Source organism: Protopterus annectens, chromosome 7.part0 (genome assembly GCF_019279795.1).
Source record: "Protopterus annectens isolate FY-2018-M chromosome 7.part0, PAN1.0, whole genome shotgun sequence".
In the NCBI taxonomy this organism is placed as follows: Eukaryota; Metazoa; Chordata; order Ceratodontiformes; family Protopteridae; genus Protopterus; species Protopterus annectens.
The window spans coordinates 247004684-247032110 of NC_056739.1; the positions used below are offsets into that span (position 1 = coordinate 247004684).

The following is a 27427-nucleotide window of genomic DNA, read 5'->3' on the forward strand; positions in this document are numbered from 1 at the left end:
TAGCCAGTATTGGTTTGCATTCACATTTCAGGGGAAAAGGTATACATATACGTGACTACCACAGGGGTATTGTGAAAGTCCAACGATATTCTCACAAGAAATGGCAAGCAACTTGGCGGGATTCACCCCACCAAGAGGCAGTCAGATTTTACTTTATGTTGACGACATCTTGCTAGCAGCCCCCATGCAGCAGGATTGTAGAGAAGACACCATAGCACTTCTACAATTTTTAGCAGCTGAAGGACATAAGGTAAATAAAAGTAAACTGCAGCTTTGGAAAAAACAAGTTAAATACCTGGGATATGTAATATCCAAGGAAGGCAGAACATTAGATGAGGACAGAAAGATAGCAATTTTGCAAGCACCTAAACCCACTACCAAGAAGGAAATGATGTCCTTCCTGGGTACAACTAATTTTTGCCGGAGCTGGATTCCAAACTATGCTTTGGAATCTGCACCTCTGACTGACCTTATATATAAGAAGCCTATGGTAACGCAAGATTTATTGCAATGGACACCAGAAGCAGAATCTGCTTTCTGCAAACTGAAGCAGCTAATAGCGTCCTCATTCATTCTGGGATTGCCAAACTACCATAAACGTTTTTTCCAAACTGTAGATTGTAAGCAGGGTTACATGACATCAGTATTAACACAACAGTATGGAGATAAGCAATGCCCCATTGCTTACTATTCATCACAACTAGACCCAGTGGCACAATCCTTACCCCACTGTGTACAAGCAGTAGTGGCAGCTGCAATGGCAGTACAGGCTTCGGCCTTAGTAGTCTTATTCCACCCTTTCACTTTGAGAGTGCCTCAAGCAGTTGCGATTATTTTACTACAAGAAAAGGTGGCATATCTTTCCCCTGCTACGCATCTTTCCTGTATGACTATATTGTTGAGCCAACCTCACATGACAATTGAATGATGCATGACTTTAAACCCTTCTACTCGGCTCCCGACCCCTGCAGACGGCACACTGCACCGCTGCCTGCAGGTAATTGAGCAAAAGACACTACCTAGAAAAGATCTCACGGATGTCCCCTTGGATGATGCCGAGATGACATACTACGTGGATGGCTCGTGCAAAAGGGGTCCTGCAGGACAGAACCTAGTAGGATATGCAGTAGTTTCTGATACTGAGATTATAGAAGCAAAACCTATACCACACAACTTATCTGCACAGGCAGCAGAATTGATCACCCTGACAAGGGCATGTACCTTAGCAAAGGGTAAATGTGTAAACATTTTTACTGATAGCCAGTACGCTTTTTCTACTGTACATATTTTTGCGCAACAGTGGAAAAACCGGGGAATGATAACATCTACTGGCAAACCTATAAATCATGCACAGTTTATTTTAGATCTTTTAGAATCTATTCAGTTACCTCAGAAAGTAGCCATTTGTAAATGCACAGCTCACAACAAGCAACAAGATAGGATTTCAAAAGGTAATACGAGAGCTGATACAGCTGCAAAACAAGCAGCCACAGAAGTATTTATTTTAAATGAGGAACTACAACCCTCTGAGATTTTTGACTTAGAAATATTAAAAACAATGCAGACACTCACTACGCAAGCTGAAAAACAATGATGGGTAAAATGAGGAGCAATTCTCGAAAAGGGGCTGTACATCTCTAGAGAAGGGAAACTAATACTTCCATCTAATTTGTTTAGATATGCAGCTTTGTTGAGCCATGGGCAGTGCCATGTCTCAACAGGGGGGATGGTACAGCTGGTGAACCAGGTGTTCACAATGTACGGATTTACAAACTACTCTAAAAAATTCTGTTTGACTTGTCAGATTTGCAACAAGCACCATGCACAAGGGGCATTAAAGCCCAAGCAAGGGAGTTTCCCTACACCACCATATCCGTTTCACACTATCTGTATGGATTTCATAGAATTGAACAAATGTGAAAATAAGAAGTATTGTCTTGTCATTGTAGATATGTTTTCCAGATGGGTGGAAGCCTTTCCAACCAAAAATCCAGATGCAGCTACGGTGGCAAAAGTACTTGTCAAAGAAATCATCCCTAGATTCGGCATTCCGGAAAAGATCTACAGTGACAATGGTACACACTTTGTAAACCAAACCATACAGCAGTTAAGTAAGCATTTTGGTATTTCTTTAAAAAATCATTGTGCATACCATTCACAATCTGCAAGGCTAGTTGAAAGGCATAATGGTATATTAAAAAACAAATTGAGAAAATTGAGAAAATTGATAGCTGAAACAGGGAAAAATTCGATATACTGTTTACCCCTGGCACTGATGAGCATGAGAACTGTCCCTACAGCAAAAGGATTGACTCCTTTTGAAAAGTTATTTGGAAGGGCTTACTATATACCCCAGTGGAAACTTCTCATGTCATCAGACCAGGAAGCTGATTTTACACTAGCTGAATATATGAAGAAAGTCATGAATTCTAAACATCTGTTGCAGTCAAATTCTGTTTCAGATAGAAAGCAAAGCGAGACATCAGAAGTGGCAGTGACACCCGGGGACTGGGTGTGGATAAAAGTTGTCAAGAAGAAGAATTGGTCATCACCAAGGTGGGAAGGTCCCTACCAGGTGCTTCTTTCAATGCCCACTGCAGTCAAGATAGCAGAGCGAGCTTTGTGGATCCACCTGATGCACTGCAAACTTGTTAAGAACTTTGAACTGGACAAAAATCTTACCTCTCCATCGGGGCCCACAGCGCAAATTCTGGCTACAAAGAGGGTCAATAGGACTGATCCATCTCAACCCCAGTGAAGAAACCATCGGTGCTGAAGGTCCTATTAGGGCAGAGAGTAAGAACACATGTCTGAAATAAAGATGACAAAATCCAGTAAGATCCAAATGTATTTATTCGGAAGGGTTGGAGAAAACAGGAATGCAGAACATCCATTTCCTCGGAAGTATTGCATAACCATCCTGTTGACTGTACTAGTGACAATAATCTTTTTGGTGTGGCCATTCCTTTTTTCTGCTGCACAAACTGAAATGAGCAAGCGTGCAGAGTTGTACGCAGAGTGGCACCCAAACTTCAGCACTTACCAGGCAATCAAATATGTGTATGCTGAGACCTTCAATGTTTCAAACTGCTGGATTTGCACAGCTTTGCCGACAGCATATGGGGGGTTATTGTTAACTTCAGTCCCCCTAGGAGCCAACAAGACCTAGTCTATGATACATCAGATGTCACATCACAAGATAAAGTAGCATTGCACTTGTCTGTTCGACAGAAGGGGACTGTGTGTTTTTACAAAAATGATACAATTCAGGTGGGTTGGAGCAATTGCAATGTGACTGTTCCTTATAGCTGCTACAATAAGACTGATAACACAGGGTCTTATTGCAACATGAGCTATGATTCATTTGTTGAACTGATGCATAGGACAACTGATGAAGTAAAACATAATGCTGACATCTATAGACAACTGTCTGTGATAGACAAGAAAATGTTTCATCCAGAGCCAGGACATAGTAAAGTTACTACCAAAGTAGAAGACTGATATTTTGTATATGGTAGGAAAGCATACAAGTGGTTACCTGAGAATTGGTCTGGCAGTTGTTATTTGGGGTACCTGGTTCCGGCCATACAACACACAGCAGTTTTACCTCAAGGGAAAATTCTGAATGTTCAACGAGAAATCAAGAAGCCTGTCAATCCAGTGGGACAAATCAATGCGGGCTGGAAAAACCATCATGCTGTGGGCTTAGGGAAAAATGGACTGTCACATATGGACTTGGGTGATACCATCATCTCGTGGGCAGGTGTATTGCCAGCATATGGAGCAACAAAATCAATCTGGGAACTGAGAAAATTGTCTAAACTTTTCGAAATAATGAGTAATGCAACCTTTTCTGCCCTAGAATTGGTGACTGATGAACTGACTGCCATGAGAACAGTAGTGCTTTAAAACCGCATGGCTCTTGACTTCACCCTAGCGGCGAGATGAGGTACATGCACTTTAATCCAGGAGGAGTGCTGTTCGTATATTCCTGACCACAAACATGAGATAGACAATCATCTTGAGGTAATTCAGCAGGTGTCAGCCATGACCAAACCAGGACCAAATCCATTGACTGACTTTTTCCAGAGATTGTTTGGGGGGTGGGGCAGTATCCTGATGAACATCCTGATTGCCATCTGTGTAGGAATGATCCTACTGGTGATATGTGTGTGCTTCTGCATCCCCTGCATGAAAAGACTGACTAAAGACTTTATAGTCATGTCAGTTTCAGAAACCTTATACCAAGGTGCTGAACTTGAAGAATTGTTAAAAATCTGAAAATGCTTTCATAAGTTTAAACTGAATGACTCTCTTAACTGCAAATCCTGAGTAGGAAGAGGTTAGGGGAAGAAAAACTGTTTATGCTTATCTTGAAAGTAGAATAAACGTGTTAAAAGGGGGGAATGTTATAAAAATATGTAAAAGTAATATGCATGCTTAGTGCATTTAGTGCATTCAAGATTTAAAAGGGTTAATACATTTATTCTGTTCACACTGTATGAATCTGCACAGCCATTAGAAACTAAACAAGAAGCATTCTATTGTCTGCTAATGTCAGCAAATAACGAGAAGTAATTCATTTCTGCTAATGTCATGAAAATTAACAAAGGGATATTGACTTCTGCTTATGCCATGAGAAAACATGCAGCTGTTAGACGCTATTGATAAAGAAAACAATAGATGCTTGAAAGTTTAAACCATAGTCAGCGTTACTTGTACTAAAGCTAGAAATGTACCTTGAATCTAGGTAAAATGTAACACATGTATTAGAACAGTACAATAGAAGAACTGAAATGCTGAAATGGACTGACATAAACCCAAGGCCAGGTTGTTTTTCTCAAAATGTTTGCAGAATGACAGATATTTTAACTTGGTCCGCAATAATTCTAACAATATTTTCTGTAGAACATACAGAAAGCTATGTCTAGCTACATCAGCAGTAGAATGTAACATTGTCTATGTGACAGGAAGAGAACTGTATAAGTATAACCTGCTAGTTGTTAATAATTCAGACAAACCTTGTGCATGCATGTTTTGTCTCCTTGCTGCAAGTAATAAAGGGTGCCTTGCTTGAACCTAACATGAATTGGTCTTTGAAGTTTTTTCCTTTGACAGCATGACAGACAGAACTATTTATGGCAGGTTGATTAAAAAGGCATTGTCCTATCAACATCTTGGAATTATTTAGATATTTTGAGAACAATGAATTTGCTTATACACTATCTTTCATTGGAGTCAGTTTTAAAGTCCAGAAAGGAAGCAGATAGAAAAGCTCCTCAGCTTTGAGATGAGAGAGGGTGCTAATTTGGGGAACTGCACAGGGTACCAGATGATGCAGCTATACTTTTGTCCACATAATTAAATAAGAAGAAAAAGTCAGAAGTCAGACACTGGGGGAGTTCAGAGAAATTAAGACTTCTGTACAACTACTGATTTGCTAATGAACTCTGCTAGTATGATGTTGATAAAAAGTGATTTGTAAAATGTTTTACTCTATACATGAAGTACTAAAATGTGTAAATGAAACTTTCATTTATCGCATCCACTGAAGTCATGTCTAAGGATTTAATGAGATTCATAAGGCAATAGAACAATCACCTAATAAAGCTATAGTGGAAAATTGCTTGAAAATGTTTACTGATGCATCTTAGGTACCTAAATACCATCCAGGCAGGTTTCTTTTCTTCCTGGACTGGTGTCAGTCTTCCTTTGAGTATTTGCTTTGTCACTTTAACTCTCACTTTGACCAAGATCCCTGGGCTGTAATTACAATCATGTGTCCTATATCTCCATTAGTGAAGTAAAGCAACTATATCCTTCTGCCATTTTTTCCAGGATCTTCCTTTTTTTCAGCTTCTATATTCTTCTGATAATGCTTCATAGGAACTGTGGATAGATTCCTGAGAATTTTAGGGGGATTCTGTTTAGTTCATGTGCATTGTCCTCTTTCATACTGCTCATTTCTGGCCTCACATTCATAGTGTCAATGGCACCATCCACCTACTTCTTACTTTCTTTCACACTTTGTCCTACTCACTCTGATACGTTTCTCACTTGTTAAGGATAAAAGTAAGATATTTATGACCTCAGGTTGCCTCCATCCTCTTTGAAAGTTCTGTCCTCCTTTGTTAGATAAGGTTCATCATTTCATAGTTAATACTAGGCTATTAATCTGGTGTATCATTTACAGCCTAGGCACAAGATCCCACCTTGTAAATACCTATTGACATGAGTATTTAATACCTAGTTTTCAACACTTTTAATGAGGGATGGAGGGGCCAGACCTGGGGTTGTATTTATGATCATCCATACATTTGTCCAGGTTACATTTAAGAGGGTCAGGGATGAACTTTGCCTTGCATCTATGGGAAGTCTATTCCATAAAAGAGGGATTCTCTATGAGAGATATCTATCTCACCAGCAGGTCATGTTTATGTTTCAGTGGAGGTTTAGTTCTCTTCAATGGGTATTTAGTTTTATTTTTTATTTATTTTTTTTGTGAATGTGCAGGAGGTCCCATAATATAGATCCTTTGATGATCTATAGGTTATACAGAGGTCCCTTCTCAAGAGTTTGTAGAAAACAGAAAAAGAGAGAGAGAATCCAGGTGGTCTGTGTAGCACAAAGAAGATGTACCCTTGATTGTCTTCATGAGAAAACATTACGGTCTAATGACGGAGGAGTGGAGAGGGTCAGTAACTTCTTTAGACCTCAAATGTATATCTCTGGTCATCAATCTGGGTGGATAAAATGATTTCCTAACAACACTGGACACATGGCGATCAAAGGTTAGTTCATTGTCACTGAACATACTTAGGTCCCTACTAAATGAGGTGGTTTTCAAAGAAGTGTCACTCATGTGGTAGGTGTTTGAGTTGAAAGGTTTGCCAAAGGTCACAGTTCTTTATATTCTGCATTTAGTTTATGGCCATGACCAAGGCAGCACTTATTTGCTGGACAAAGTTGAACAAGTCTTTTCATAGGTCAAAAACAAGTCAATTGCTGTTAAAAAAAATAGCAGTTTTCTTGGTCCTGAGATTGGCATGTCAAACAGTCAGAAAGGGAGTATCTTCAATGTTACATATTATCTTCCACAGTTACTTATGATTTTGTCCCCTTAATGTCACAGAATTCAGTGCAACCAATCAAATGTGCAAACGCAATGCTTTTGCCTCAACTAATTATCAATGATGCATTACAGACTATATTCATGAGAAAACAGAAAAATAACACAAGACATGGATTTAACCTTCTTACCATTGCAGTAGCATTGTCGCCTCACAGTATGACATTGTCCTGTTCGATTCTCAGCTAGAACGTCTTCTGTGTGGAGACATGTGTGAATGGGCGTACCTTCGTTGAAGGTTGTGCATCAGAGCTGGCAACTCAGCACATAAAAAGCTACTGCCAATCATTAGCGGACCGGGTTCCGCTGTGGCGACCCCTAACCGGGAAAAGCCGAAAGACACAACAACCATAACTAAAAGATCATCTTTCTTGTAATATTCTCATAAATTTTTACTGCTTAGTTAATCTGATGCTAGTCTAACAAATTATCTTCTCTTTTCCTGTGTCCAGACTCCTGTCAGAAACAAAGATTTCTATTTTTTGACTCCCATAGTTTAGAATTTCTTCCCATTCATAGTTAGGTGCTCTGATTTTCGAAGCAAACTTAAATAGCAACTTGCACTTAAAACTGTGTGTAAATGTTTTATGTGTGGTAAGCAGACATCATAACCAAAAGTATTTTCTTGCAAAATGTTTAAACCGTATGTAATCCATCAGTCTTGGGTCATACTTTAAAATGGTTTGTCTTGATCCATGCACCTAGTGTTAGAAAAATATGTATTAATGTGTGTATGCTTAATGCCAAATTAATAATCAAGTATTTTAATACGCTTTTCATTCTATTTTTCATGCACTGTGTTTTATATAAATTGAGTTTCATATGAGACTGAAAAAGATGCCTTTTGAAAACTGCAGTATGCTTTCTGAAACTTGCAAGTTGCCCTCTGACCTAGTAACTGCTAGCACAGCAATATTCTTGTTTATGCCTTGTGGAAATGTACTTGAGAAGCAGGTGTTTAATCTGCTAGGTCAGAAGTAAATGAATGAACAATGCCTTATGTTATAAATGTAATGATTCTAGACAAACAGCTTTGTCCAGATGATGGGAACCTCTGCAGCTGTAGTAATTTAGACATAAAGTAGACAAAGGATTATTAGAGAAATGAACTGCTAGCATTGTGCTTGATTTAGCCATAGTATCTTGAATGTAACATAAGTATCTAACTGAAAGTAACCAAGGCCATGTTATTTTCCTCAAGAAGTTTCACATAAAAATTGTTTAAATCAGCAGAAATTCATGGGAAAGATGGTCAGCAGATGATGATGAAAAGGTGGTAATCTGTTACATCAGCATGGTAGGACAAGATTAATTTGAGAATCTATAAAAATGAATGTATTTCCTGTTTCTGGTTAGACAAACTCTGTATTAGCACGTCTTTGTCTCCTTGCTGCAAGATTAAAGTGCCTTAACCTGAACCTACCGTGTTTTGATCATTTTTAAAGTATATTTTTCCTTTGACACCTAGCTAGTAAAATGTTTACTTAAAAAGTAAATAAATAAATTTGCATGGATGTGTAAGGCTCAATAACCTGAACACCTCACTAAACACTCCATCACAAAACAGTAAACAGAAGCACACCTCTGGAATACATTTGTTAAAAATGTAGAAATTTAATTTTATATTAGCATTTATAATGAAATACAGAAGTCTAGGCAGTTACCGAACAAAGAATTAGTGCAGGAAAAGTGGGAAGTAGAGATATGGACCAGGCTAAAATATACGTCTAAAGTGCACCTCATTATAAGGAATGTTAGTTATTTGGAGTCTTAAAAAGTATATGTTCTTAGAATTTCACACTGAAAAGGCCTCACACAGATTAACTTGTGTTTTAATTAATATCAACAGTAAATAATACTGAGTCATATTAATTCATTCAAAAAACTTTTTTTAAGTATAAAGCAGCACATTTAATCATGCTCTGTGCTTTCCAGTTGAAGGTCTTAGTGTGATGTTAGTAAATGGTCTGTATTTTGCCTATCTGTTCCTTATTGTGAGAGGCAGTGCTCCTCATTTTGGAGATGGAAGGTTGAAAGCTATGGGCAAAGAAGGAATATTGGTTGCCTAACAAAGAAACTGGGAGTGCAATTACAACAGCAAAGAACAAGGCATCCGATGTAGTGTACCAGGTTATAGAAAGTGACTCAGAAGATGTCAGAAAGAAACTATCAGTTTGCAAGATGAAGATAGAACAATATGGAATATAGTCATCAGACACTATCCATAAGGGATGCCAGCAACAATTTGCACCCTAGAAGATGTAATAGCAATCCTAACAATATGAACTCAGGGAAAGCAGTAGGCTCAGATGAAGTCATTGAAGATATAAACAAGATGCTGGGTGAGATATGGGAGAAATAACTCTTGAGAGTATTCATAGCAGTATGGAGACATATCCCAGATAACTGGAGAATAAGCATTCTAGTACCAGTATACAAGAGAAAAGTCTGCTTTAACAAATATTCATAGTACAGAGCTATCACACTGTATGAAAGTGCTTGAAAGAATGACTGATGTAGAGTAGCATAAAGTAAGATAGGAGATGAGCAGTTTGTATTCAGATCACAATGCAGAACAACTGACCCACTGTAAGACAGAGAGTGGAGATGAAGCTGGACTTCCTACACTTGTAGAAAGCATATGATAAGGTCTCAAGAAAGACAAGTTGGGCAGTCTTGTAATGGTTCAAAGCCCTAGAAACATTAATATAATTAGTACAGGCTTTGTACAAGGACCAAATTACATAAGTAGGAACAGCATTTTGTCTCACACAGGGGATCCCACTGGGTGTGGGTGTGCCTCAGGGCTGAAGTCTGAGCCCAGCACTGTTCATACTGCTGATGGACTAGATTAGTAAATGGGCTGGAGGTGAGAGATCAGTAGAGTTGATGTATGCGGATGATGTGGCATTACAAGTAGGCACCAAATGAGACCTTCAGAAAATGAAAGGGTAATGGATTGTAAACTAAATGTACATGGAATAAGACTGAGAACAGGCAAAACAGTTGTCATGGCAGCAAGTGGGGAAAATCAGAAGAAGCTAAAAATTGAGATAGGTGGGAAAATACTCTAACAGATTAACTTCTTCAAGTAAATGGGGGGGTGGAGAAGGGAAGTCTGAATGAGGAAGTCAAAACTAGACTCTAGACTCAGAGGTGGTGCAGCCAAGCAGCACAGAGTATTATGCATGGTGTGTGATAGAAACATGCCAAAGAAGCTGAAAAATAAGGTGTATAAAATAGTGGTGTGACCAGTACTTTTGTATGGCACAGAAACCTGGGCACTGAAGGTAGAGCAGCTGAGGAAACCAGAGATGAGGAGATGAAGTGCCTGCGACAGGTGGTAGAAGGCACACTTTGGGACAGACAAAGAAGTGATGAAGTGCCTGTGACAGGTGGTAGAAGGCACACTTTGGGACAGACAAAGAAGTGATGAAGTGCCTGCAACAGGTGGTAGAAGGCACACTTTGGGACAGACAAAGAAGTGATGATATCAGTGCAAGAACCAAAGCAGCTCCAAATGCACAGAAGTGCAGAGATAATGAAATATCATGGTTTAGTCACGTGCAAAAAAGGGCACGTGCCTGAACCAACAACACATATGCAAAAGAGCGGAAGATGATTGGGTGAAGAAGATTCTAGAGAGACAGGAAGAAGTTAAGAGGAAATGAGGATGTCCAGCCAAGAAATTGATGACTTGGAGGAGTGAAAACCTGTGTCAATCAGGTATGACTGTTGAAAAAGGTTAGATAGTAAAACTGAACTGAGAGAGGTGATGACATCTGGCACAGCACCCTTACCCCATCTGGGAAAAAAATGAACAAAATATGTTGGGCAGGTTAATGATGATGATTTGCTTTATCAAAGATTTGAACAGCTTTGTTAGTTTTTCATATAAAAGCAATAAGAAATTAGTACTTCCACATTTTGGAAAAACTAGAATGATCCAAATGATCTGATGAGGTGCATTTTCCATGTAAGGACATATCATCTGAATGGCTTGTTTGAGAAATAAAAGTTTATCAGAAACATTCTTTTTTCTAAGGGTTTATTGATCCATAATCCTATTCCTTTGGAATTTAAACTGCAGCTGTGTCATCATCAGTAAAGAGATGGCATAACAAAATGTAAATACAAAACTAGGAATTACATTCACTGATTGCATAAAAAAGTAAAAATAAATGGCTCGTTGTTACCTTTCTTAATAGTTCATTGGCATAAATTATTAGAGAAATATAAATTAATAGTTAGATAAAATTAGACAGCAATGGTTTTCATTTTTTTATCTGTAAATATTGCAGTGAGTGATACTTTTCATTTCATATCTGATTTTAACATGTGATTAATGATAAATCCATTCTTTCCTAAATTTTCTACTTCTTTCCCAAGAACATTTCTGCATGCATGCTTTCCATGAAAATACAGAAACCAGACCATTAAATATATTTTGGAAGTCTTTATTGTTAAAGTCAGATGTTACACTTTACTAAAAGTTAGATCAGAAAATCATCAACAATTAAAATTTGTAGGGTTTAAATCACTGTAATTTGCTTCTGAAAAAAAGAACAATATTAGATGCCATGAATACATTTTCTGAAAATTCTGCCATGATAATATGGCTCTGATGACACTGAAGGGATATGGAACTACTTCTAAAATTTTAAAGAAAACATCATTTCACTTTTTCAGTGTTACGTCTGTATTAGAATGTATTATTTTGAGTGTTGTGTTTTACAAAACCAGTACTGATGCTGCTAGAACAAATTGGGAAATATTACTCTGAGATGTGTTTATGATTACATCTGGCTTGATGCTCGTCTGTATCAACTCGATGCATTCTTCGCCAGTTCTGCGTTCATGCAGGCATGCATAAGGAGCAGTATATGTTATTTTAATATTATGATAAGCAAACAATTTTCTCTTTAAGAGAATGTGATTCACTTGATTGAACCTTGATTATGTTGCTCATTAACGTATAAATACATGTTTCTGATTTCTGATTATGTTTTGTAGCCTGTATTTCCTTTTCCTACAACATTTCCCCTGGTATTCAGATTTGGCCTGAACAAAATTATGTAGCACTTTGGGAAAAATATGCATACTAGTAGCCCAGCACTTGAAGCCAGAATAGCAAATATCTCTACTGCAACCATATACTTTCCTGTTGTACTAAGGTAGGCAGGAATGAAAGACACCCAAACACTTGTGAACACTAACATGCTGAAAGTAATATACTTGGCCTCATTAAAGCTGTCTGGCAGATTCCTAACAAGGAAAGCAACAATGAAACTCACAGATGCTAGGAAAAAAAGATATCCCAGCATGCAATAAAAAACAGTAATGGAACCTTCATTACACTGAAGAATTATCTTTCCATCTTGTGAGTTCATATTTCTCTCTGGGAAAGATGGAGTATTAGCTATCCAAACACAGCATATAATGACTTGGATTAGAAAGCAGAAAAGTATAACCATGAATGGTGTTTTCAGTCCAACCCATTTTCTTAGTTTGCTGTTGGGCACAGTAGCTTTGAAAGCAATAACAACAATAATGGTCTTTGCCAAAATGGAGGATACACAGATAGAAAATATGATGCCAAATCCAATCTGCCGCAGCAAACAGCTCATCTTCTTGGGCTCTCCAATGAATATGAGAGAAGACAGGAAACAGAAGCAGAGTGATAGCAGGAGAAGGTAGCTGATTTCACGATTGTTGGCTTTTACAATTGGAGTTTCTTGGTTCTTAACAAACAGTCCCAAAATGGAAGCGCTAACCGCTGAAAGGTAAATTGCAAAAAAAGCCAAGGAAAGTCCTAAAGGTTCTTCATAGGAGAGAAAGTCCACAACTTTAGGCCTACACTGTGTGTGCTTCTCATTATGCCAGTGATCTTCAGCACATCTTAAACATTCTCTGGCATCTATGAAAAACAAGATAGTTAATAACAATAACTTATTTTGTAGCATTTCTACTTAGGATGCTTAAGGCACTTTTATACACACAATATGAACACTTTTGGCTCTAGGCTACTTTGTAGTTTATTTTTTAAATGCTAATGTTAATTGGTTGACTAATTGAGATTATTTGTTTAGTTAATCAATTATTTTATATGTATCTTATATATTTATTTATATTTGTCAGCTGGGTAGGTAGGCTGACCCTAGGACTCTTTTCAACTATGACTTGTGCACAACAGTAATAATTTTATTTCATTTTTATCCTTTGTTGATCGAATTAGTCCCACTAGGCTAGTAGCCTCTTTTTAGAGAGACCCACAGTAGTATTTGCACTATTAGGGAAAATTTTACCAGGCCATTGGGGATCTTCCTGTACTCTCTTCAATAGGTGCAAGATCTTTTACAATCACCTGAGCTACAAGCAACTCAAGCAGATGGGGCCTCAGTTTAGTGTTTCATCCAAAGGATACCACATTCAGGAGTGCAGCACACCCCCAAATGCTGAACTGAAGTGTCAGCAATTGACCTACCTGCTGCAGGAATAGTACCCACAGCCTTCTGCACCAAAGCAAGGGTGCTACCTAATGTGCCACTGACACTGGTCAGTTATAAACAAACTGAACTTTTCAGAGGTTTACATACACAGAAGAGCATCATCACAGAATATTGCAATATGAACTGTTGAAAAGAACATGAGAATATCACATGTACATAGTTTACATAAACTCCAAAGCAGTTCTAGAGATGTAGTCTTAACAAGTTAGCATTTATCTTCATTGAGAGGCAGAGTTAGTCATTTATTAAGTTTTACTGTTATCATTCTTATTAACATCTGCAAATTAGTAGATTGTTTGTAGTTTAAGGTTAGAAATTGTCTGAATAATAAGTAAGGTTTAAGAAAGATTGCAAGATAAAGTGGACCTCTGTGGACTTTTGAGGATGTAAGAGGAATTTAACATTTGTCAATAAAGTTTTTGCAGCATTAGGTACCTTTTACGTATTTATGGGTTTATATCTAAATGTAGCACAATTGTTTATTTTATTTATTTCATTTTGATATCATGGGGAAGATGGCTTCAATTAGCTGGAAAAATCTTGCTAAAACTCTTCAGTCTGATTACAAGGCTGAAGGGGAGTTTCTGGAAAGCCTATTTGTTATCTTCCTGGGTCAGAGGTAGTATGGGGAATGTTTTATATTTATTTGCTTTACAGACAAATGCAGCATTTTTTACAGAAATGTTTAAATGTGAAAACTGAGAACATCAAGGATGAGTACACACATAACATGCTATTTATAGTGCTTTGCATTTACCTTCTGTTTTGAGATTAATTAAGTGTGATAATGGGGGGGTGGGTGTACACAAAACATGGCATGGAGATACTGATTACCGATGCACACTAAGCTTGAGGGGGGTAAGATGGTTAGTTACTAAGAGGCTTTTATTTGTCTGCCTACATTCCCTATTATAATGTCAGAGTGGATTTTGAAGGAAAGACTGTGGTGTCTACAGTAAGCATTAAATGTTTAAATTGTGAGAATTGTGATATTTGAAAATTATCAGTAGTTGAAATGGACAAAGTTGAATAGTGTGGTTGCAGTTGTTTTTTTTTTTTTTTTTTTTTGGTATTAACAGAAAGGTGGTAAGTTGAAAACTAAAACAATAGTTAGAAGAAGTCCATTGTTAGTTCCTTTTGAATAATGACGTAAAAGGTACACCCATGTATATGTTATTACCACCATCATAAAGAGTGATTAATAGGGATGAACAGCATTGATAAATATTGTTAATAAATAAAGAAAATAAAATGAGTCTGGCAACAGACCCCCTAGGGGATACCAGAGATAAATATTACTTATTATACTTCCTGACTGGAACTCAAAGGTTCTATATAGTAGGTAATTGCTGAGTTAGAACAGTGTATTTGGAAATACATGAATTTAGGTAATATTTTCAGAGTTAGAGCTAAGGTTAGGGTTCGCATGCATAAGTAAGCTGGTGTGGAGGAGTCAAAAGCTAACCCTAACCCTAATCCTGCTCCTGTCCCTAATGCTAACCCTGTACTTTTCCTCGGAAAAACCCTTTAATCACACTTTATGAAGGTGATAATATCCTACACAGAGCTGGACCTTTTATAGTCATTATTCATAAGGAACTAAAATGAACTTCTAACTATATCTCCAGAGAGAGATGGTAGACCTATCTGAATTCATGTCGTAGGCTGTTATGAGCCATGCAGTGAGCAGCATTCTACCCTCACTAAGAATGATTCCACTATAGAAACAGAAAACGATGACCTAATTGGCTTAGCTACTGCTGTTATTCCAAGGGGATCCATTATTTGTCAGCCTGGGACAACATGATCGACAGACCACTCTGCTTTAACAGAGATGGTTTGCACCTGCTGCCACTAGGCTTTTGAATACTGGCCAGGGCATTATCCACTCCCATAGTGCCTTTTTAGGCAGTGCCAAACCAAAAGACCTACGAATGTAACAAATTCTTCTAATGCCAAGCTGAAAGTACTACTGCTGAGTGTTAGGAGTCTTAACAAGAAACCACACTCTCTGGAAGCTCTCCTTGCACTGGGGAATGCTGATATCTGTACAGTTACAGAGACTTTTCTCAAGGCTGCAGAAAGCACCCCGACAGTGCAAGTCTGCAATGCCTATCACACATTCAGACCACACTCTAAAAAGGAAAAAAAAAATGAAAGTAAGATGTGTTTCCTTTTACATAAAAAAAAATCACACCTTTAGATTGGTCAAGCTGGATGACTCACTTGAGCTACTACATGTCCCTCTGACCATAGGCAAAATCCCCTACCATATCATCGTTAGCTACAGGTCTCCAACCATGAAACATGAAAACCACTATGCATATCTGAAGTTACTATAGTCACTTACCATTTGGCCCAACACACTATTCATGGGTGATTTTTAACTACCCCTCCACAAACTGGGAAACATATATGACCACTAACATGCAGGTTCAGAGATTCCTGGACTTTGTCAATGCAAATGCCCTGGAACAGCTGGTCTGCTCTCCCATTAGGGGCTCAAACATCCTTGACATAGTACTCAGAAATATGAGGGAGCATAGCACATACACACACACACACACACACACACACACACACACACACACACACACACACACACACACACACACATACACATGCACACAGTAATGACCTCATTGGTAAAACAGGAACATAAATCAGTCTCTTTCGAAATAAATGTAATGGGAGTACCACCTTCAAACCCAAAAATCCTAAAGAATTTTCCCAAGGCAAATTACATCCTATTAAGTGACAGCATAGGTAATAATAAAGATCTGACTAACCCTGAAAACATAGAGGCCTGTGCAGAAATATACACAAATGGCCTGTACAAACACTTAAGCAAATGCATAGAAATGTACCTAACTGAAGTAAACCTGGGTCTAACCAGAAAAGCAAGCCACCCTGGTGGATCACTGGCATGAATAGAATATACAACAGAAGGAAGAAACTCCTGTCTAGAAGTAAGTGGGAGGGAACACAACAGAGAAGAAAATCCCTCATTAGTCCCACTGGGCAAATAAGGAAACTATTCAAGTCTTCAAAAGCTAAATATGACTAAAACAGCCTCCCAAGCAAAGGATAACCAAAAATCATTTTCAGTTATGTCTGAAATCTTAAGTTGGCTAGATGGCACTCACGACCTATACTCAGCTAAAAGAAATAGCAAACCTGCTGGCCAATAAATTCAGCTCAAACTTTACCCTCTCATCACCTCCATTCACTCCCCGTAAACTACTCCTAGCATTCCTTTGCCTGTTATCACAAAAGTACAGGTTATGACTGAACTCACTAATGCTCGAAACATGGCATCAATGGGACCTGATGGAATCCCAGGGTGCTTATTAAATATCTTGAAACATGACGTAGTAAACCCACTTGGATCTCTATTTAACCACAGTCTCCAGACAGGCTTTGTCCCAGTAGAATGCAGGACAGCAACAGTCATCCCTCTAGACAAGGGGCAACCATCAACTGACCCAGGAAACTACCATTCTAGAAGTCTAACTAACCTCATATTCAAGGTTATGGAAAGAATAATCAGGAACTTGATTAAAATGACAGGAAATCTCCAGACTCTAGAGCTAACCCAGTTCCACTTCATCAAAGGCAGGTCTTATCTTCTCAGTCAGGTGGACTTCTTTGAGAAGGTCACCAAGGCCATAGATGAGGGTAAGACAATGCATACAGCCTACCTTGACCTGGCCAAAGCATATTATAGATAAACTCACAAAAATAGGCATAAACATCTACATCACCAAATGTTTAGCCAAATGGCTCACAAATATGACACGTTGTTACAGTGGGGAAATCCATAACCAGCAAGAGACCAGTTACCAGTGAAGTCCCATAAGTCTCAGTGCTGGGGCCCCTCTTCTTTGGGATATACTTCTCAAATGTCAAGGCAAATTTGAATGACCTTTGGCTGACCAAGTTTGCTGATAACTACAAACTGGGGCTGTCATTGACTGTGCTTTTGACAAATTTCACAGTCAATTTACTCTTTTAATGAACTTGCTATTCAACAGAGAGAAGTGTATCCATACAAATAGATGTGTGTGTGTGTGTGTGTGTGTGTGTGTGTGTGTGTGTGTGTGTGTGTGTGTGTGTGTGTGTGTGTGTGTGTGTGTGTGTGTGTGTGTGTGTTTGTGTATCTGTATATAAATTTATATATATATATATATATATATATATATATATATATATATATATATATACATACACATATATAATCATTATACATAAATGTATATAAATATATACCTATGTGTGTGTGTTTGTGTCTACCTCTTTTCATTAAATGTATGCTTTGTTGAAAGATTTCTAGGTATGTCAAATTTGCTGAGTGTACTTTCTATTGACTGCACATATGTTCAAGTGCTGAAGATGTTGAATGGAAGAAGAAGGATTTTGAAAGGCAAGCGTGGATTTGTGATGTTAACGCCAAAACATTTGAATATAGTGAAAGTCTCAGCATTAGTTGTAGAAGTGTGCATGCAAGGCTTTTTGGATTAAGGTGAGAAAAAAATAGATGATGTGTTAGTTTTAGAGTTATGCTTCTGTGCTAATGTGTGTGCTGTGTCTCTGAGTGTCATGTGTAGCAGTAGTGTTACAGAAAGAGTTTTTCTAATGTAAGCTGTTCAAGTGGAGAGATTATAAGGGGTTCAAATGGAGAGATGATAATGGGGTCCGAATGGAGAGATGATAAAATCAGCAAGCAAAGGAGAGTAGTATTGCTGAAATTGAATTCATCCTGAAGTTTTGATGAATATCTTCATGATGTAGACCCTGTTTTTACAAAAATTCACCAAGATGACACTGTTATATGGATTGTATTTTATATAGCATTTATCATTCATTTAACATTTGTTCACTGGGAAAGTCTGACTGAGACAGAGTCCATTTTCAGCAGAGGCCAGGGGAGAAATGCTCCAGATGCATGTCTTTGGAATACGGGAGGAAACCAGAGCACCCGAAGGAAACCCATGTGAATACAGGGAGGACATGCGGACTCCGCACAGAAAGCACCTCAGCCAAGAATCAAACTAGGGAATGTCTTGCTTGTGAGATGACAATACTAACTTCTGCACCACACCACACCATCTGTGGACAGAAGTAGGTTAAAAAATAAAAAAGTAGCTGGGTGCACAAAAAAGTGTCCAAGCCTTGTATGCACACTGCTTCCAGGACTAGAAAAAATGACAGCGTAAAATTTTCAAGACACACACGTTTATACAATGGGGTTAGGCCAGGCTCAGGATGAAGATGCCACCCCCCAATCCCAGTGTAGAAGGAAATAGTTGTCCAAAAAAAACTGACAGGCCAAAAAAGAGCCATAAAAATGATAGAGTGGACTATTGAGGATAAGAAAGAAATTATGTATTGTTACTATTATGCAAGAAGCCCAGAATGTCCAGCTAAAATATTTTCAAAAAGATTAAGAGAGAAAGTAGAGGAAAGAAAAATACTTGATAAAAATCTGTCAAAAACTTTAAATGCAAACTTGTGTTCATTAATATCACAGATCCGTGAAAAGTGTTATATAGGCCAATATACCTTCGGCCATTTGGAAAAAGAAGTGACTGAGGAAGTGTGAAAATATAAAGAACAAAACCTAGAGATTTTTGAAAGGTATGAAAAAGAAATTTGGATATGGGAAAGAAAGAAAGTTCTGATATGGTACAATATTTATGCAAAGGAGAAAGCCAAACTAATCAATACAAAAAAGCAGCTAGAAAGATTTTTAATGGGAAATACGGGCAAAGGCAGCCAGATATAGAAAATTTTCACAGTACAAAAAAAGATCACAAAGGAAGAATGTAGACCACAAAATTAATAAAGTAGAAGTTAAACAAATAAAAGTTGAAGTTATGGAATACATGCAAAGTGAAGGATTTGGTGTAGAAAGTCTAACACAGGTTATGTCACGGCATGACCCAGCAATGAGTCCCCAGAATAAGCAAAAACAGGTGGCGTGTGAGACATCTGAAAAAATATGGACAAGGGAAAGAAAAAGATATTCAATATTTATGCAAAGGGAAAAGCAAAACTAAAAAATACAATAAAAAAGTACCACCAAAGATATTTGAAGAGAAGTACAGGCAAAGGCATCTGATTTTGCAAAATTTCACAATACAAAAAGTAAGAAAACAAAGGGGAAAGCAGGAAAAAGGATTAGTAACAACAGAGAAGTTAAGAAATGGAAACTGAAGTCATGGATTACATGTAAAGTGAAGGCTTTAGTGTAGAAAATCCAACTTTGGTAATGTCACAGCATGATGGAACAATAAATCCCCAAATTAAGGAGAAACAGGTGGAATGGGAAGCATATGATCATTTGCCACATGAAGATGCTTTAGAATCTTCAGTATGAGACCAATACAAACATTCAGTGGGAGTTGCACAGTAAGTGGAGGGGCAGGAAACAGTTGCAACTCTGACACAGAAAGTGTTGTGGGGCTATAGGCCAGTGAGTTCCCATATGAAAGAGCATTGGATGATACAGATGAATAAAATATGTCACAGGAAGATGTTTGGGAACTTTCTGTAGAATGCCGCAGGAAACAGAGAACAAAGAATGTGTCCTCAGTTTAGAGAACAATGATCGAAAGGAAAATTTCCTTGATTTAATAGAGCTGGATAAATATATTAAGATCAATGAAAGAAGTAGATTGCAGAATGTCAGTATAAAACTTCACAAGTGTGAGAAAATATATTTACACAGTAATTAAGACTCAACAGAAATTCTTGTGATATAACACTGCTAGAAGAGTATAGAAGAGTGAACAGATCAACAACAATAATTAGAAAGATACAAGAGATAAAAGCAATGCGAAAGGGAATATTGCCCACACAGCTGGCTGAAATTTTGTAAATAATTATATGTCACTGGTGAATATCAAAATGATTTATACAAGATGTTGTGTTACAAATGTATTAGAACTGCATGTAATGTTTATATCAAACTGCTTGTACAGATGTGTGTGTGTCAGCTACTTGGGCAGGGACACGAAACACTGGTAGTACAGAGCAGGTGCTGGAGGTCTTGGCTTGGTCACTCAGCTGAGATCTCAACTCTATAGCTGTGCCAGTAGGGAGTCTTACTGGGGATCTGGAGAAATATGGAGAAACCAGCTCGGGACTGACTGTGGTCTCTGTGTGCTCTTAAGGGAAATTGCACTTGATGCAGAGAACTGTATCTGAAAATACTGTGTGTGTACTTGTCATCCTCTCCATGAATGCCCTCCACTCTTGCCAGTGGTGAGGATTTAGGCTCCTTGATTACTGGTCCAGTGGAGGGTCATCACATTTGGTGGAAGTGGTGGGATCACCACATCACATACTGGGATTCAGTGGTGTGGATATCAAATGTCTGTAGCCTGTAAACAGTGGTCACAAAAGAAGGTGCTTGTACTCTCAAGCAGCCACACAGTGAACATTCAGAGTTTCATATCACAATAGTTTTATTTATTTTTTTGTTAGCTTAATTAGTCAGGGAGTGCAGGCAAGGATGTCAGCAGAGGATTATGGCAAGCTGACAAGGAGCCAGTTGACTGAGATATGCCATGCCAAAGGACTGATGCATGCCAATCTGACTAAAGCAGAAATTATTGCAGCCTTAACCACAGCTGCAGCACGGACCAGCAACCGGGAAGACAACCAGACTGGCCTCAGGGACGTACAACTCTCAGAAAATGGACAGTTCAACTTTGTCTCAGAGGACTTAAAATTCATCTGGAGTTAAAGACTTGAACTGGAGGCCAAACATTTGGAAACAGAAACAGTAGAGAGACTGCAGCATTTGAAGGCCAAAGAAAATGAGATACTGAGACATTTGGAGACTGAAGAAAATGAGCGACAGAGGCAACATGAAAAGGAGATACTGACTCTTATCCAGGAGAACCCCCAAAGCAATAAAGGTCGATAAATTTCTTCAACAATTTACAGAGGGTGACAATTTTGATAGTTTTATTCATATGTTTGAATGGGTTTGTAAACAGTATAATGTTAGCCAAGGGATTTGAGTATGGCTCCTGACCTCCTTTCTCCATGGTAAAGCTGTAACTGCTGTTTCTAAATTTTCTGATACTGATGGCTTAAATTATAATACAGTTAAAATTGTTTATTAGAGTGTTTTAAGTTAACACCTGAAGCTTATAGAAAAAAAGTTTCATGAGCATTAACGCAAGGCAGATGAAAGTGTGTGTGATTATGTTGATGAGTTAAGCACTTATTTTCATAGGTGGGTGAGTGGCTGGCAGGTCACCACTTTTGAAAGGTTGGCAGACCTTTTGGTGAAGGAACAAGCCTTTAGCACTTTGCCTGAAGACATGAGAATCTGGTTGGCAGACAGAGAATGTAACACAGAAGATGAGTTGGGGAAAAAGGGAGACCTATACGTAGCAAGCAGGGCATCACTGCACAGGAAAGGGATACCCAGTGTTGCACATGAGTCTAAGGAAACCCATGGTGGGCTGCCTAAGCAGCCCCAACAGAGTCTGCCAGTAACAGAGGAAGCCACTGCTTCAGGTACACTGCCAGGATCAAGGATTAAATGTTTTAAATGTAACCAGTGGTGCCATGTAGCATATAGATGTTCATGGAGGCAAGGTGAGGGAGCCAGCAAGTGGAAATGCCAGAATGCCAGGAGTATGTTGTCTGGAGACAACAAAGGTACCAAACTACCACAAGAGGTTATATCCTATCTTAGTAGATGGGAAACAGGTCAGTGCTAAGAGAGAGACAGAGGCTCTGGCCTAACCATTGTGAAGCCTGCTTGGATGATTTACTCCAGTCAGAGCTTTAGGAGGGACCCCATTCCAAATACCTTTGGCTAGGGTTCACCTTGAAAGGGAGGGTGGAAAAGGAAGCAGGCAGGTAGGTGTGTTTGAGGATATCCCTGCAGATGTCCTGATAGGGAATGATTTTGATAATGCAATACTTTGTGTGCATGCAGTGACACGCAGTCAGGCTTGGAGACAAGCATGTGGGTCTGGTAGCCTGGGAGGACCCAGACAGACTGCACACTTGAAGCCAGGACTGATGAGGTGGTTACTTCAGAGAAGGAGCTACCCTGTAGCAGTGAGACTGAAGGTGAGACACAGCTGCTTGTAGGTACTGATGTTCCTTGGACAGAGTGACTGCAAGGGCAGAGGTGAGTAGTAGTACCCAGGCTGACAATGAGACACTGCTGTCAGAGGATACCAGACATTTTGTGGAAGGGGAGCTAGGAATCATTGCAAAGAGAGAGTTGAGACAGGCTCAGCCCTCAGACCCTACATTACAAGACATGACAAAGGTAGCCAGGGAAGCGTCTGAGTCTCACAGAAAAGGGGAATCTGTATACTGGGACAAAGGGTTACTGTACAGAGAGTGGACCCCTGAGGAAGGGATAGAGGGTTCAAGAATACAGACATTGGTAGTACCCAGAGCCTAACGTCTGGCACTTCTTGCCAAAGCCCATGATATTCCATTTGCTGGTCATATGGGCATAAAGCATACAGAGACATATTATGCAGAACTTTTATTGGCTTGGGATTTCCAGGGTTTAACAGGGTACTGCAGGACCTGTGAGCAGTGCCAAAAAGTAGGCAAGGCAGGGGACAAGAGAAATGCTCCTGTAATGCCTTTGCTGTAATTGAGGAGCCATTTTGAAGGATAGCTATGGATAGTGTGGAGACTCTGAGTACCCCAAGTTCCATAGGGAAGATGTATACCTAGTGGTAGAAGATTATGCTACCAGATACCCCGAGGCAGTGGCTCTGTCCTCCATTGAGGCAGAATAGGTGACAAATGCTTTGTTAGAGATTTTCAGCAGGGTAAGTTTCCCAAAATAAATACTGACTGACAGAGGTGCCAATTTCATGTCAGACCTCCTGGCTTGTCTGTGGAAGCACTGTGGGGTGAAGCATCTAAAGACCACCCCTACATGACGAATGGTTTGGTGGAGAGATTAAACTCTACACTAAAGACAATGCTACATGCATTTGCATACCAGTTTAAGAGGAAGTGGGACAAATATTTGCCCATCTGTTGTTTGCTTACAGAGAAGTGCCCCAGGAATCCACAGATTTTTCACCCTTTGTGTTGTTGTATGGGCATAGGGTGATGTGGCCTCTAGATTTGATTCACAATGAGTGGGAGGGTAAGTGTGAATCCCACAAGGAGTCTTTTGTGGTATATGTCCTAAACCTCAGGACAAGGCTCAGGGAATTCATGGGCTTGGCCCAGAAGAACCTGGAAGAAGCCCAGTAGCAGAAAAAGGTCTGGTATGACAGGAATGCTCGAGCTAGAGAGTATGCTGTGGGTCAGCAGGTCATGGTTCTCATTCCTGTTGGACACAACAAGCTGTAGGCAGCTTGGGAGGGACCGATGAAAGTGGTAAGGAAGATGAGTGATGTTAACAATCTCGTAGAACTGCTAGACAGGAGGCAGGGGCACACACTCTACCATGTTAACACCATGAAACCTTACCAAGACAGAGAAGTCCTGTTGCTAAGTATTTGTAGTAGAAAGCAGGAGGAGTCTGAGGGGGATCTACGGCTACAGGGAGGCAGCCAGCAAAATCTCAAGTTACTGTGGTGGAGCCCAGGGTTGTAGGCATATGATATGACAGTGCAGCACCACAAAGGGGTTAGCAATGCCAACGCAGATGGGCTCTCAAGACAGGAAATGGCGTAATGTATTCCCAGATAGGCTCATCCCACTCATGCAATGTTTCCCAAGGGTTACTTGAAAAACTAGCTTGAGTCTTCGAAGGGGGGAAGAAGTGTGATGAAAGGAGATACTGCCTGCCCAGCTAGGTGGAATTTTGTGAATAATTATATGTCATTGTTAAGTATCAAAATGATTTATACAAGATGCTTGTGTTACAAATGCATTAGAACTGTATGTCATGTGTATATTAACTACTTGTACAGACATGTCTGTTCAAAAGGTATTTGCAAAGGGCTGTGTCTGAAATGTAATCACAGTGTGCCATACTGGAAGAAGACAGAAATGTACATGCACTATTGTAACTTTTTAAATATATATATTTTAACAGTGGAAACTGGAATTTAGGAGGATAACCTCAGGCCAGCAAACTTTAGATAATATCTGAAATTAAATTACTGTATAGATTATGCAATAAAGAGGCTATCTCTCAAGTTTTCAATGTGGCTAGAGACACAAAGTCTGTACTAAGAAACTTTCTGTATTGACGTTGGAGTGAACTAATTGCTACTTTTGAAGCATGAAGGAATGCAATTGCTTTATGACTTCCAGCATCTACTAAAGATCTGAGCAAAAGCCCTTGTCTGTATATTTTTATAGGTAGATGCTAAATGCTGCCAGCTTCTAGCAATGGGTGTTTTGGCCTGGGAACTAGAAGTCAGATGACCAGAAATGATGTCATTATGCAAGCTATCCCAGCAGTAATATTTTAGATATTAATTTGAGAAGTTTCTTAGTGAGACAGAGCATTCTGTATTCTGTCTTGGACCTGGCAAGAAGATCCATTCACCACACATCTGTCTTGCTATAATAGTAAGCCACTAGGGAATAGTATAATTCTCTTAGATACAGTCAAGAAAATAGGGAAGCTTAGTTTAGATTTTGTTTTTCTTTATTTGCATGAGAATGGATTACAATATTATTTTAAATATTTCCTATGGTTTTCAACTCTGATGTCACTGTGACTATATATTTAGTATTGTCTTGTTCCTTCATTATTAATTATTAAATATATTTAAACCTTTCATTGTGGCTGATCTGTGTAGAGATATTTAGGTTTTGAGAGTACTTGCATATTTATTTGGTGACACTGTGTGGGCCACTTCTAATAGCTTTGCTCTTGGTCAAACTACCATTTGTGTTAATATTAATATTACACAGTAAGATTGGACACTCTTTGCTAATGGCCCTAAAGTAGTTGATAAGGAGTGACTGATGGCAGTGAAAACTACCTTATAGTCTGTGCAAAAGGAAGCATGATTGTAAGCCTGTGCCAGCCTTTCCCAGGTGTGTGTGTGTGGAAATCAGACCTCAAAGAGTGTATGTGTGACATCTACTGGGACAGGGACACAAAGCACTGGTTGCACAGAGAGAGTGCTGAAGTTTTTGGCTTGGTCACTCAGCTGAGATCTCAACTCTATAGGTTTGCCAGTGGGGAGTCTTATTGGGGATCTGGAGAAAGAGGGAGAAACCAGCCCCAGACTGACTGTGGTCTCTGTGTGATCTTAAGGGAAACTGTACTTGATGCAGAGAGCTGTATCTGGAAACACTGTGTGTGTACTTGTCATTCTCTCAGTGAATGTCCCTCACTGTTGCCAGTGGTGAGGATTGAGGCTCCTTGATTACTGGTCCAGTGGTGGGTCATCACATGCAGTATAAGAACAGACCAGGATCTACCATTTATTATTGCAAGCAATAAGCTAAAGATATCAGCAGAAAACCTTAGAAGATATGTACATAAATATAAAGGAAAGGTACAAAATAAGCAATTGATTGAGAACCCAAAAAGTTTTATGGAGAATTGGGAAACAAAGCAAAAGAAATAGAAACACTATCAAAAAAGAAGAAAACAGACACATTTTGGACAAATATTTACAAAGACACTGTGAAACAATAAATATGCTGAATGGGTAGAAGAAGTAAAAGAAACAGTAAGACATTTAAGTGCACAGAATATGAAATGGGATGAAGTAATGGCCACATAAATAACAGGAAAAATTATACCCATCCCTCCTTAAGAGGGAAACTGCAAACTACAGATCAATAACTTGCCTTCCAATGACATATAAACTATATACTAGAGTTTATGCTGACAACGTTTATATTCATTTAGTAGAAAGCTCAAGCATGGCAACAGAACAAAAGGGTTTCATATGAAACAAAGGATCATCTGTTGTTAAATGAAGTCATAATGGAGAATTATAAAACGGGAAGAATCTAAGTATGACATGGATAGATTACAGAAAAGCATTTGACAGTATCCCGCATTCATGGATAAAGGAGTGCTTACAGATGTGTAAGACAGATGCTACATTGATTATATTTACATGGACCATGAAACAGCGGCAAACCACTCTGCAGCTAAGTCATGATAAAGGACAATTTATTATCCCAGGGATAAAAGTTCAAAGAATAAAAGTTCAAAGAGGGACTTTCCAGGGTGACTCGTATTCACAGCTGCTATTTTCTCTTCCTTTTTTTGAGGATGAATTAAAACTGTATAGTTCATCAGATGTTGAGCTGAAAGCACAACTGGAACATAATATCATTTGGTATTGATAAATGTGTAAAGGCAACATTTAAAACATGAAAATACCAGTCTGGGGCAGGAATGTGATGTAAAGGAACTTGAGCCACACGGACTGTATAAATATATGGGAACTGATGAAGGATCGACAATAAAACATAAACAGATGTGAACAAATCTCAGTAAGGAATATTTTAGAAGACTAACATTAATAAACATTCCTAACATCTTGGAACAAAGTCCAAGCTATAAACCAATTTGCTCTTCCTGTTCTAACTTACAGTTTGGGGATGATTGACTTATTAGATCAGTTGGACAGGAAAACAAGAAAAATGCTTCACACTTATCAAATGATACATAAAAATCAGTGTATACCAAGATTATATATTCCTCATTCTGAAGGAGGTATGGGCCTCCATAAAATTGATTACACGTACAAATCTGCAGTCATAGGACTGCATACATATCTGCTGACTTCAGCAGATCCAAACGTGAAAGTTTTGAAACATGAAGAGAACACATCTAAGATGACTTACCATCTTA

The 27427-nt window shown here is 38.8% G+C and overlaps 1 protein-coding gene across 1 annotated transcript in view; it reads right to left on the reverse strand.

The window, feature by feature from the left end:
- Positions 1 to 12129: 12129 nt before the first annotated feature.
- LOC122805936 (vomeronasal type-2 receptor 26-like) overlaps positions 12130 to 27427 on the reverse strand; it is a 34161-nt gene continuing 18863 nt past the window's right edge. The window contains exon 3 of the mRNA XM_044076180.1: positions 12130 to 13046. Coding sequence (XP_043932115.1) covers positions 12130 to 13046 — 917 coding nt within the window. The remainder of the gene's footprint in view (positions 13047 to 27427) is intronic.